The 13,842-nt window shown below is 45.7% G+C and overlaps 1 protein-coding gene across 1 annotated transcript in view; it reads right to left on the bottom strand.

The window, feature by feature from the left end:
* Positions 1–13,842, bottom strand: part of DNAH8 (dynein axonemal heavy chain 8) — a 594,173-nt gene that overhangs the window by 205,989 nt on the left and 374,342 nt on the right. Inside the window, exons 47-48 of the mRNA XM_045010583.1 lie at positions 4,129–4,215; positions 3,849–3,956 (exon numbers count right to left, since the gene is read on the bottom strand). Coding sequence (XP_044866518.1) covers positions 3,849–3,956; positions 4,129–4,215 — 195 coding nt within the window. The remainder of the gene's footprint in view (positions 1–3,848; positions 3,957–4,128; positions 4,216–13,842) is intronic.

Here is a 13,842-nt window from a genome sequence, read left to right as displayed (position 1 = left end):
AGGCCTGGACCTATTAAAAAAAATTAGTCAAACCAGTGTTATCTGACTCAATGAATTCACAAAGACTGTAGCATGAGTCTACTCTCACCAATATTAGTGTAAATGAAGAATGATTCCATTTAAATAATGAAAAAAAGAGAGAATTAGGCTTTGTGAGCAAAGTTCTCTTCTGGTGTAAATTGGTGCCGTTTCCATGATTTCACCAGTGTATAACCTCTAAGACTAGACTATGATACTTACACTGTAGCCCTGCCTAGTGGGCAGGGCAGAACCATGCCATTCAGGAGGAGCACCAGTGAGATTATATTTTAGATTGCTTTCTCTGATGCATTGATCTCTCCCCATGGTCTAGTATAGGGGAGTATTGTACTCAAAGAGGGGTTATCAATGGTTTGCTGTCAAATTGGGAGGGTATATCTAGTGGGGTCCTGCAGGGTCATTCCTGGGTCTGGTACTATTAAATGAGGTTACTCAACCTTGTGCAGTAACTGAGGTTCTTCGAGATGTGTCCCCCTGTGGGTTCTCGACTTGTAGGTGCATCATTACCCCCTGCACCTGAGATTGGAGATCTTCATCAGCTGTGCATGTTGGACAACACATGCACACTTCCCCACTCTTGCACAGTGCATGTGACATATATATAGCACTGTATGTCCGATAGCCTCCAGTTCCTTCTCTGCCACAGAGAGTATGTTATTTTTGGCCATGAAGCAGATGTGAAGAGGGCAGGTAGTGGAGCACTCATAGGGGGACACATCTCGAAGAACCTCAGTTACTGCACAGAGTGAGTTACCTTCTCATCTTCTTTGAGTAATGTCCCTATGAGTGCTCCACTTGTAGGTGACTAGAAAGCAGTGACCCTAATTGGAAGGCTGGGGCTTCGGAGTGACATTTACTGTCAATGCTAGGACAGCATATCCTAGGAGAGTGTCTGTTGCAGCATCATGTGTAATAGCGTAGTGATGGGCAAAAGTGTCTGTTGATGACCATGTGGTTATTTTGAAAATTTTAGCAATAGGGACATTATTGAGAAATGCTATCTAGGTGGATAACGAATGTGTGGAATGTGCTCTGATTATGGTAGGAGGTTGTCTATTGTGGAGTTCGTAAGATAAATATATACACTGCCAAATCCACTTTGAAAGGTGTTGTTTAGGTATGGCTGTGCCTCTTGATCTTTCGTTGCTGGAGAGGAATAACTGTGATGATTTTCAGAAAGTTTAGTCCTGTCCAGGTAAAATGCTAATCTTGTCTCATGTTCAGGGTGCGTAGAGCTGCCTCTTGCTGGTTACTGTGAGGCTTTGGGAAGAAACAAGGAAGGTGTATTGTTTGGTTGAGATGGAAAGATTTTGGAATCTTAGATAGAAATTTCATGTGTGGGCATAGTGTAACTTTATCCTTGTAGAAGATTATGTATGGTGGAAATACCATAAGGACCGCAATTTCACTAACTTGTCGGGCAGAAGTGATGGTGACAAGGAAGGCCATTTTCATTATAGACACATGTAAGAACAGGTTGCCATTGGTCAAACGGGGGTCTAGTCAGAGAAAGTAGGATGAGGCTGAGGTCTCAGGCAGGGTTTGGGTCTTATATGTGGGAATAAAGATTTTGGAGACCCTTCAGAAAGCGTTTTTTGAGCAGATGTGTGACAAAAGATTGATTGTCTAGCTGGTAGTGAAAAGTAGTGATTACTATCAAGTGTACTCATTATGTACTCACTATGGAGCTGATAGATAACCCTGATTGTTTAAGGTGTAGCTTATATAGCCCAGGATAAGTAATAGAAGAGCATGTGCTGCATCAACTTGGTAGGAGGCACACCAGCACTGAAATCTAGTCCATTTGTAAGTGTGTCTAGTCGTGTCACACCTACCATTCAAAAGTATCTGTTTGACTGTGTCCAAACGGGTTATTTCAGAAACCCAGAACCACAGAGGAGCTAGGCTTTGAGATGGAGCATCTGTGGATTGGGATAGAAGATGCATCCTGCGAAAGAGAGATCAGTTGGCATACTATCATGTGGAGGAGGTAAGTATACCAGACCAGTCATGGCCATGTTGGAGCTATAAGCATGACATGAGCTAGGCCCTCTTGTATCTTGCAAAGTACTCAGAATAGGAGGGAAAGGGGGGGGAGGCATAAAGAAGTGGTGCATACCACATTATGAGGAATGTGTCTCCCATAGATCAGTGTCCCAGTCCCACTCTGGAACAGAATTGAGGGCAGCAGGCATTGTGCTGTGTGGCAAAGAGGTCTATGGTGGGGTATCCCTATCAGTTAAAGATGTGCTGATGTGCTCGCATGTCCAATTCCCACTTGTGATCATGGGAGAACCTCCTGCTCAATATTTCAACAGTGGTGTTCTGGTGTCCAGAGAGGTATACTGCTGAAATGGTGATGATGTGTTGGATATACCTGTTCCACAGTTCTGCCCTGCCTGTTGATATAATATATGCAGGCAAGATTGTCCATCATGACTCTGATGGTACAGTGTTTGAGCAGAGAGAGGAAATGTCAGCAGGCATTGAGGACTGCTCGTAATTCTAGGAGATTTTTGTGTAGGGCAGGTTCGGTTGACAACCATCAGCCCAGTACTTTGTGATCATGGAGATGCACTCCCCAACCTATTAGAGTTGTTAGGATCATGGTCAGTGTTGGTTGGAGGAAAGGAACTCTGACACAGATGTTGTTGAGCTGTGTCCACCAAAGCAGTGAGTCCTTGACTCGCACTGGCATGGATAAGAGCTTGTGTAGGCTGTGTTTGTGGAGGAGATATACTGTACAGAACCATGCCTAAAGACAGCACGTGTGTAATCTTGCATGTATGATCATGAAAGTGGCCGCTGCCATGTGGCTTAAAAGTTGAAGGCATGTTCTGACATAGTTTATGTTCAAAATTTTGACAGTTTTATTACATAGGGGTTACAGTAACTTGATGTGTGTGAGAAATGATCGGAATCTCTTTCTTCTTTTCCACCCTTTCCCCATCATCCCTTGCAACATACAGCTCCTCCCTACACCTTTTCCAGCAAAGCTCCCTCTTCCTGTTGCATTAATCCATTAGAACTTTAGAAGCCATTAGCATGTAAAAAGTTGCTCCTTGCTGTCTGGTGCCCTATGCTGCTTCATACACATATCACAGACAGTAACTTACTGCTTACTGGAGGATCACCCATTGCTTGGTTAGGTAATCCAAGCTATGCACTAACCTGGACCCCACACTTCTACTATACCCCCGATAGGCCCCGGCAAAAACACTAGGAGAGGAAGAGGGGCTCAGATTCCTTCCCCTACCAGAGTGTTAGGTCCCGTGCAATTTTAGCATATACATGGGAAAGGGAATGTGGAGATGACAGCTCCTCCTGGATCTAATCCTCCACCCTAATTGGCACCAGCCCAGTGTCTCACTCCCCTAATCCTCACTCTCTCCGCTACGCCTGAGCACCCTAACCAAGCTCTCCATCCTTATCATCCATTCTCCATTTATCCCTCTCCCCATAATAGCCCTTCCCCTTTTCTCCCCTCACCACATCCCCAAACCTCTCTCCCTCTACTCCCCACACTCTTCCGCCCACAAATCCCTTCTCCTCTCCCAGCAATCATTCATATTAAGCATTGAAGCACTTGGAGGAGAGGAAGGTGATCACAAAAAATGTATAAATCTATTTAAAGGGGTGAAAAATCAGATTGTTTGCTCAAAGGTAATATATATTTTATAAAGAGATTTTTTGTATGAAATATATTTCAACTTTAAAAGAAACAACACAGATATTCCAATAGAGATGTGCACAGATCAAAACCTAAAGGAAAAATTGTATTGTAAATACCATAAGACTAGGAAACACACCTGCTTAGTGAGCTGCTCCTCGCAAAGTTTGTAGAGAACGAAGAATTTTTGAGCTAAGACCACATTATCAATAAACCCACAGCTTGCAAGCTTAACTCTCATAATTATCTGAAATACAACATAGCATTCAGAATTCCATTAATTTTTCTGAAAATTTTGGAAGGAAAGGAAAAAAAGGAAAATGGACTTTTTTAAAAAAAATATGAACATATTTTGAAAAAAATGTATCTCAATAAACTTAAAATATTTGGTTTCTCTTTAGCTAAGTAATCAGTTTTACCTGTCTATCTGGAACCATCATGGACACAGTTCTAAATTGAATTTTTAGATTTTCTGGTAGCTCCTGCCGGCCGGCATACCCAGGATTCTATAAATGAAAACATATATTGTACAAATATTCTTACTTACAGTAGTCTAGAATAACTTTTTTTAGTGTTTAGACCAGTTACTTAAGGAATATTAATTATGACAAATATTTAAGACCTGATTCTGATCCAGATTACTACAGATAATGGTAAGTGAGATCAGAATCAGTTGTTTGTTTACCGTTTAATTATTAAATATCATGAAAGACATTTTGACAAATAGCTACAAATGTAACAGAATTTCTATAGTTATGGTTGAAAACGCATTTTCATTATAAACCAGTTTTCAGATGCTTAAAATTTTATGGAATAAAATATCTATTGGGCCAAACTTTTTCTTCATTAGTCTTACTCCAAAAGAGAATATTTTAGTTAAGTTTAATAAAAACCTATCCAATATTTGAGCTTTATACATTTTGCAAAGGTGCTTTTTTCCTAATGTAAGAAAATATTCATTTTTTTCATTTGGATAATTGAAACTGGCTATTTAAGTTGCCAAAAACACAAATGCCTTTACTTGTTTGAAGAAATTCAATTTTCAAAAGGAGACGTTGAAAGCATTAGAAACTTAAATGGTGTATTTATTTTTCTACTGTCCAGAAGGTACAGTACTAAATTGTGGAGCTCCAAATATGTGTAATAAAGCAACATTTGAATTCCTAGACATTCATTTAAATTCAGGCTGTCAAACGATTAAACAATAATCACAATTTATCACGAGATAAAAAATAGTAGTGATTGTCATTTTAATTGCACTGTTAAACAATACTAGAATATCAATTTAAATTTATTATAAATATTTTGGATCTTTTTCTACATTTTCAAACATATTGTTTTCAATTGCAACACAGAATACCAAGTATACAGTGCTCACTTTATATTATTATTTTTATTACAAATATTTGCACTGTAAATAAGATAAAAAGAAATAATATTTTTCAATTCACCTCATACAAGTACTGTAGTGTAATTTCTTTGTAGTGCAATTTGGAGCTGGCGACCATGGTCTTGTGAGCAGTGGTAAGCTGATCATTCTGTCCACTGAGAGGTCCAATAAGGTTATAAACAAACCTTGGGTGTGGACAAGCCAGTGCTATGAGGATCACCTGTGCTCCATCCCTCTTGACTTTGAGTAGGACCTTGTGGATCAGGGATGTAGGAGGAAATGTGTACAGGAGCCTTCCCGTTCGGGGAGGAGAAAGGTCTGTGAGAGACCCTGGCCTTTATCCCCAAAAAGAGCAGAACTGGGTGCATCTTTTGTTGAGGCTTGTTGCAAACAGGTCCACTGGGGAAAATCCCACCTCTGGAAAATCATGTTTAAGATGTCTGGGTGAATGGACCACTCATGATAGTTGGTTAAGGATCTGCTGAGATGGTCCCCCAACTTGTTCTGTACCACTATCAGGTATGATGCTTCAAGGTGAATAGAACGGGATATACAAAAATTCCATAAACTCAGAGCTTCCTGGCATAAGGGAGAGGAGTGAGCCTCCTTTGTCTGTTTACATAATATATTGCTGTTGTGTTGTCCGTGAGGACCGCTGTCTGGTTTTCCCCAAAACGCATTCTGAAAGCCAGGCAGGCCAGGTGCACCGCCCTTAGCTCTCTCACATTGATGTGCAAAGCCAGTTCTTCTTGTGACCAAAGACCTTGGTCCTGAAGCTCCCCAGATAGGTTCCCTATCCCATGTTGAAAATGTCCATGACTAGGGACAGCATGGGAGCATATCTTGATAAGGGAACAACCGCACACACGTTCTCTGGGTCCTGCCACCATCAAAACGTTGCAATTATCGATGGGGGAAGGTAAACCACCCTGTCCAGATGATGGCGGCCTGATGCATATACTGACACGAGCCACAATTGGAGTGGCATGAGCTTCAGCCTTGCGTGCTGCACCACATAAGTGCATGAAGCCATGTGACCCAGCAGCTTCAAGCACATCCTTACTATAGTAATGCGGTGTTCTGCCACAACTTCTATAAGCATCTCTATTGCTTGAAAGCGACCTTCCAGAAGTAAGGCCTGGCTCAGGTGGAGTCTAGGACCATGCCAATTAATTCTGTTCTCTAGGCTGGTGAAAATATCGATTTCTATTTGTTTATCAATAGCCCAAAGTCTTGAAAGATCAACTGTATCAGTTCTACATGAGTTTTGACTTGGATCCTGGACTGGCCTTTGATCAGCCACTCAGGCAGGTAGGGGTATACTTGCACCCAACTTCTCAGGAAGGCCACCATAACTGACATGCAGTTTGTGCTGCTGATAAGCCAAAGGGGAGCACTGTGAACTGATAATGGTTGTGATCCACCACAAACTGTAGATATTCCTGTGTCCTTAGAATATCGCAGCGTGAAAATATATGTCCTTTAGGTTGAGGATGGCATGCCAGTCCCCTGGATACAAAGAAGGGATAAATCGAGACCAGTGAGACCATGTGGAATGTAAGCTTTTTCATGAAGTTCCTGAGGTTCCGCAGATCCAAAATGGGTCTTAGATCACCGTTGGCCTTTGGGATCAGGAAATAATGGGAGTAAAACCTGTGCTCCTTAGCTCCGGAGTAACCTCCTCCACTGCTCCTGCCCTTAGAAATGACTGCACCTCCTGGGCCAGAAATCTCTTGGGAGAAGAATCCCTGAAGAGGATGGGTGGGAAGGAGGGGAACAACTGAACTGTAGGCTATATCCCACTTCTACTGTGCACCACACGCAATGGTCGGTGGTAACGTGGGACCATTCCTGGTCCACAAACGAAGGGAAGACAGGATCCAGGTAACATCCTGGTACACTATCCTCAGGTGTACCCTCAAAAGGCCATTTGCACCAAGAAGAGGGAGCCTCCTTCAAAGGTCGGTCCGCGGAGACAACTAAGGAGCCCAGTGGCAGGTGAGTACATAGGAACTCAACCCTTTTGAAGAATGAAATACTTCCTCTCTGTTCTCTTAGATATATCGACATAAGAGTTTGCCAAAGATCCTTTATCAGTTCCAGAGTAGCCCCATTCAGGAGTAAGGCAACTCACAACGCCCCTGAGGGTGCCAATATGTCCACAAGGGAGTGAGCAGCCTCAGTGATTTCTTCTGCCTGAATGCCCAAGTTTTGGGCCATCCTGTGCAGAAGCTCCTGATGTGCCCTACAGTTATCCTGGGTGGGCACCACAGCAGTCCCCACTAGTGCCTCATCTAAGAAGGAGGATGACGAAGCCTGTACAGGGACTGGACCTGGAACTGTCTCTTCTGTAGATGGGTCACGTGAAGGTGTATCTTGTTCGTCGGTACTGGCATCAGCACCGGCCTCTGCACTGACCTCGGTCCCAGAAACCGAACCCTGTTCGAGGGGGATTGTGGGGGAGCTTTAGAAGTCGCTGAGTATGAGTGTCCTGAATGGGGCCCTTGAAGCTATTGGAATGCCCATGGGTTCCAAACTGGCCACTGCATAAGTATCTGCCATTGAATTGGTGGCCATTGTGTACATGTCAACCCCTTGCACCATGTCCAGCACTTGGTGTCTGTAGCCCAACCATGTCTGTTCCCCCATGAGGCATAGGATTCAGCCTCTGAGTCTGATTCAGGAAAGTCACTCCTGAGTGACCAGGGTAAGGCGGTGCAAGTCGGCGCCGGTGAGCAGAGTTATGGGGGGCGATGAGCAGTGCGGTGCCGAAGTGGGGCGGTGCTGGGAAGTAGAGCAGTGTCACAGGGGAGAGCACTGTTGTGACGTAGACCAGTGTCGTGAAGTGCATCGGTGCCACGAGGTGTAATGGTGCCACCTGTGGGAAGAGCTGTGCCACTGCATCATAGCTGGCTTGCCCTTGGTAGGCACTTGCTTTGGTGCCGTAGCCTCTCTCAGTGCCTGGGTGGCCGTTGATTGTTCATGCAGCACTGAAGATGGAGGCATCAGGAAGGAGAGGAGGTCCCTCACTGTGTGGAATGCCTCTGGTGTTGATGGTAAAGCCAGAGTTGAGTTTCCCTAGTGGTTTCTCCCTTGTTTGCATCAGACTCAATGATGCCCTTCCTGGCACTGGAATTGATGAAATTGTGCACTCTACTGCTGCCTCAGAGTGGCCTGGTGTGGGTAACACCCCTTCTGAGAGCCTATGGCCTGCAGGTCTTGGGGTCAGCAAGTGCCCATGGTTCATCTTACGCTGTTTCTTCTTCAGCATCAGCAATGGTAAGTGGTGCTGAGGAGTTGGTGCAGGGATCATCTTCTTGTGCACTGGTGGAGAATAACAGGACCAGCAGTCCTTTTTAGTGTCCTTCCTTGGTGCCGAGGAGGAAAAGCAATGTTGTGACACGGGGACGCCAGGGCGCTCCTAACCAACCCTGAGGTGGTCCGTGCCAATTCCCCTTCCAGATCTGTATGGGGACAAAGTGCCACTTCAATTAGAAGGAACTTTAACCTATTGTCCCTCTCCTTCGTGGTCCTACGTGTAAAGTTCTTACAGATGCGGCACCTCTCTTGAATGTAAAAAGAACGAGGAGTACTTGTGGCACCTTAGAAACTAATACATTTATTTGAGCATAAGCTTTCATGGGCTAAAACCCACTTCATCGGATGCATGCAGTGGAAAGTACAGTAGGAAGATATATATACACAGAGAGAACATGAAAAAATGGGTGTTGCCATACCAACTGTAACGAGAGTAATCAAATAAGGTGAGCTATTATCAGCAGGAGAAAAAAAAAACTTTTGTAGTGATGATCAGGCTGGCCCATTTCCAACAGTTGACAAGAAGGTGTGAGTAACAGTAGGGGAAATATTAGCATGGGGAGATAGTTTTTACTTTGTGTAATGACCGATCCACTCCCAGTCTTTATTCAAGCCTAATTTAATGGTGTCTAGTTTACAAATTAATTCCAATTCTGCAGTTTCTTGTTGGAATCTGTTTTGGAAGGTTTTTTTGTTGGAGTATTGCGACTTTGAGGTCTATAACTGAGTGACCAGGGAGGTTGAAGTGTTCTCCGACTGGTTTTGAATGTTCACATCTGATCTTCATGTCTGCTTTTTGTCCATTTATTTTTTTGCATAGAGACTGTCCGGTTTGGCCAATGTACATGGCAGAGGGGCATTGCTGGCACATGATGGCATATATCACATTGGTAGATGTGCAGGTGAATGAGCCCCTGATGGTGTGGCTGATGTGATTAGGTCCTATGATGGTGTCCCCTGAATAGATATGTGGTGTGACAAGATGGCCAACGTAGTATGGTGGGTCCTGCGCTTTTCTTGGTGGGGGGCTAAGATGCCACCCTTTGCCCCTGCTCTTGGCCTATGAAGGTGGTAAAGGAGGGAAGCAGGGGAGGGGTCTGGGTTTGCTCCTTACTCTGAGCCCCAGCCCCTCTCAACCCCTGCAGGTTCTTACCTTGGGTGGGGTACCTTCGGTCATTAAACGCTGGGGGAGGGAGTCTCCCTCCCCTGCTGGGGCAGGGTCTCCCTTACTCCGGTTTTCTGATCTTCAAAGTCTCACAGCACACCTCCAAGCTCCAGTCCTCTCTCCTTCCTCCTTCTCTCTTGACTGCCTGAAGCAGGGGGTTTTATTAGGTTGCTAACAGGGCCTTAATTGACTACAGGTGCTCCAATTAACCTGTAGCAACCCTCCCTAGTCTACAGGGAACCATGCCTTAATTAGCCTAGGGCTTATATACTTCCCCTCTACCACTCTCCCATTCCTCCCTGGCCCTCCTGTATCACGGTGGACAGAGTTGGCAACGGGCTTTGTTACAAGGATAGGTTCCTGGGTTAGTGTTTTTGTTGTGTGGTGTGTGGTTGCTGGTGAGTATTTGCTTCAGGTTGGGGGGCTGTCTGTAAGCGAGGACTGGCGTGTTTCCCAAGATCTGTGAGAGTGAGGGATCGTCCTTTAGGATAGGTTGTAGATCCTTGATGATGCTCTGGAGAGGTTTTAGTTGGGGTCTGAAGGTGATGCCTAGTGGTGTTCTGTTACTTTCTTTGTTGGGCCTGTCCTGTAGTAGGTGACTTGTGGGTACTCTTCTGACTTTGTCAATCTGTTTCTTCACTTCAGCAGGTGGGTATTGTATTTGTAAGAATGCTTCATAGAGATCTTGTAGGTGTTTGTCTCTATCTAAGGGGTTGGAGCAAATGCGGTTGTATCTTAGAGCTTGGCTGTAGACAATGGATCGTGTGGTGTGGTCTGGATGAAAGTTGGAGGCATGTAGATAAGTATCTCTAAGGTGCCACAAGTACTCCTCGTTCTTTTTGCTAATATAGACTAATACAGCTACCACTCTGAAACCTCTCTTGAATGTGTCTCTCTGAGGCACTTTAAGCAACTGTCATGTGGGTCACTCACCAGCATCAGTTTGTGGCATGCAGCACATGGCTTAAAGCCTTGGGATCGAGGCATACCCCAGAGCCGGGGCAGGTGAGACACACGTGCAGGGAACTAAACCTATACTAACTCAGTTAACTATTGTTCTAACTACCAACTAATGTAATAACTAAATATAATTTTCTGTTTACAGAAGGAAGCACTTGCATGACCAAGAGACCAGTAATGTTCCAGCGACCATCACGGGCAGCAAGAAGGAATTGAAGGGGAAGAGGGTAGGCAGGCCCCTATACACCGTGCCATGAGGACGCCATTCCAGGGGGTGCAGGAGCTGACATGATGGATACCACTGAGGAAAAAACTTCTGGCGACGGTGCACATGCATGCACATACCTACATTGGAATGGACATGAGTAAGCACTCAAAGAACCGTTTTTTCTTCTTTGAGTGATCGCACGTGTCCATTTCACTGTAGGTGACCCACAAGCAATTTGAACTAGTCTACCTGAACAAGGAGTGAAGGACAACTTGGCCAAATCTGGCATTGTCCCTTAATTGATGAGATTTGGCATTGTCCCTTGATTGATGAGAGATGGCATAGTGAGAGGCAAACATATAGAACAATGACCAGGTAGCTGCATTACTAATATCCAGAATGGGAATCCTAGCCAGAATGGCAGAAGTTGCTCTCAACCTGTTTGAGTGCACCATCACTCTATTCAGAGATGTGACATTGGCCAATGAGTAACATAAATGAATGCAGCTGGAAATCCAGGTAGAGAGCCTCTGGGTGGAGACCAGTTGGCCCTTTACTCTATCTGAAATGGTTACAAAGAGTTGAGACAAAGACCTGAATGGCTTAGACCAGTCCAGGTAAAAACCCAACGCTCTTCCAATATCTAGAGCAGCTTCCAATATTTTGAGCTGAGCCCCCCTTAAGTTACAATTTTTGGTTGTGCCCCCCCAAGCCCAGACAAAAATAGACACAATACCTGCCCCTTCCCCCTCAGGTTTTCAGGGTCGGGGAAGGTATGTGCCACAGTCTCTGGGGCCAGAGCCAGCGCGGGGCATGAAGGCTGCTGGGAGCAGAAATCAGCACAGCCGCAGCAGATGTTGACACTGACTCACAGGCTGTGTGGCCAGCTAAGATGAGTCAGGTGGTGGAGGTGGTGCTCCCTCCCTGAACCACGCCACACAGTACTCCCAATCAAACCTCAGAGATCAAGGAACTTAATTCCTTTCTAGATTCCTGCTGTAACCAGTCAGTAAAGTCTGATAGCTTGTGCCCGTTGAAGCAGTCATACTTGGAAAGGCGTGCCTGGTCGTTGGCAATTCTAAGCTAGAGACTGGTAGGTGAGTAGTTCTTCCTTCCAAAGAGATCCAGTCACTCGAGTTTCCTTTTCTTAGGTATTGCCTTGAAGCTCTGATGCCTTGTTTGCTCTTGGGCAGTGGTAACCACAAAAGATCTAGGTGTGAATTAGTATAAAAATACTGAAATCCTGATGATGGTGTCTGGTACCTTTTCTCTTCCATTTTCAAAGGCAGTGGAACAGATGGGGGTTCTGCAACAAGAGCTATGCTGGCTCTAACAGTCCTTCATTGATTAGCATAGCCAAACTTGCTGGCATTCAGGAGTGCATGGTATTTAACAATTGGAAAGATTTGTCATGCACCACATCAAATGGTTTTTCTGAAGTCACAGCCCTTCATCAAAGGAGGTCTTGAAATGCCCTGTAGCCATCAGGAGGTGATTGAGTAGATGGGACCACAGCATCATGAGGTGATGATGTTGAAATGGCAACAAGAGTAAGTTCAGTAGGCAGATGGAATTCTTCATCAGAAATTTGTAATTGCTGAGTATTCGCAATTGACACCTGGGATTGTTGTTGCTGAACCCTAAGGGGAGGCAGATCTAGCCCTGGAAAGGACAGAGGAGGTGGGTTTTCTGGCATGTTCCTGTGGTGCCCAGTATGGCCAAGCATGGGAGCCAGAAGTGAAATGAACAAGGGACTGTGGTGTAGGATACCAGAGAGGATGTCCCTCTTATATCTCTTGTGTCTACTAGGGTAGTCTCATGCTCTGGAATATCTATGAGATGAATTGGGATCTTGGGGAATATGTTGGAGACCTCTCTCCCCCAACTGCAGTCTGAAGCAGATGTGGAAAAGTAATAATTCTCTACCACTGAGGATCTGATTTGGTAGGGGGCCCAGGACCCAGTGAAGAATGCTTGCCAGTACCAAGGATTGTATCTGGTACCAAAGACAATAGTGGTGATTCAGGAAAGGTGGATACCACTAGATTCACCAACTACTGTGAATCTCAGTGTTAAGACAGCTGGTACTGTGAACAACATTTTGAGGATGACAGCACTGGGTGGAAGTTGATGACAATGGTGATACCAATATAGCTGGTACTTCTAGAGTGAGCTCTGATGTCAGTATTGAGAGCTGTGGAGCTTGTGCCAGAGACAATGGCTACTGATGTACAGCAACTAGAGTCCTTATGGGGGTCTGAATGATCTAATTTAGGCCTTGTACTACCCTTGACTGAGGAGGAATGAGGCAAACTATGCCTCTTTATTAGAGACCTCTGCTTGTGCTTTAGAAGAAGTATTCTGTGTCCTACCACTAATAGTCAGTGATGAATACTTAACAACAAGGAGCATGTTTCATGGGAACAGGAGCAGGGGTGGAGAGTTATATGGGCCTATGGTGCCCGTGCTCCAGCAATATTCAGGGCACGGGGACCCAGCTCCACCAATGTTTGGGGCCTGGTCTCTCCTCCAGCCCACCCTGCTGCCCCAGCGCGCCTCCCCCGAGCATCCCTGCCTGCGCCCTGGGCAGCTGTCCCCTGCAGCTCCACGCTGCACTCCTTCCTCCTGGCATCAACACTGCAGGGTCCTGGCATCAAGCGCAGGGTCCTAGCACCCCCCAATCACTAGTGCCAGGGCAGGCTGATCCTGACACCGCCTTTCCACCTCGGATGGACAATTCCTTTTTCCGGTGGGACCCTCCACCAGCACAGGGGACCTCCCACCCACTGTCACTGCTCCTGCCCCAGGCTGGGCAAGGGGCAGGCCCACCCCCAGTGAGGCTACAGTGAGGGGCAGCAGCAGGGGAGGAGGCACCCACTTGATGACAGCTCCCCCCAAACCCACCACAGGGGAGGCAAGGGGGCTTCCTGGACCTAAGAGAGGCCCTAGGAGCTCGTGCAGTCACAGTGGTGCGAGGTGAGTGTGCTGCCGGGAGGCAGGGAGAGGGCTGGGAGTCCACCTCTCTGGCCCCAGCTGGGGGCAGCCTGCCTGCACCCCAAAGTCCTCATCCCCAGGCCTGTCCCACCCCACCC

The sequence above is a fragment of the Mauremys mutica genome, chromosome 3 (assembly GCF_020497125.1).
Source record: "Mauremys mutica isolate MM-2020 ecotype Southern chromosome 3, ASM2049712v1, whole genome shotgun sequence".
NCBI lineage: Eukaryota > Metazoa > Chordata > Testudines > Geoemydidae > Mauremys > Mauremys mutica.
The sequence above is the reverse complement of the archived record's forward strand: the minus strand, read 5'-3'. Positions and strand labels throughout refer to the sequence as shown.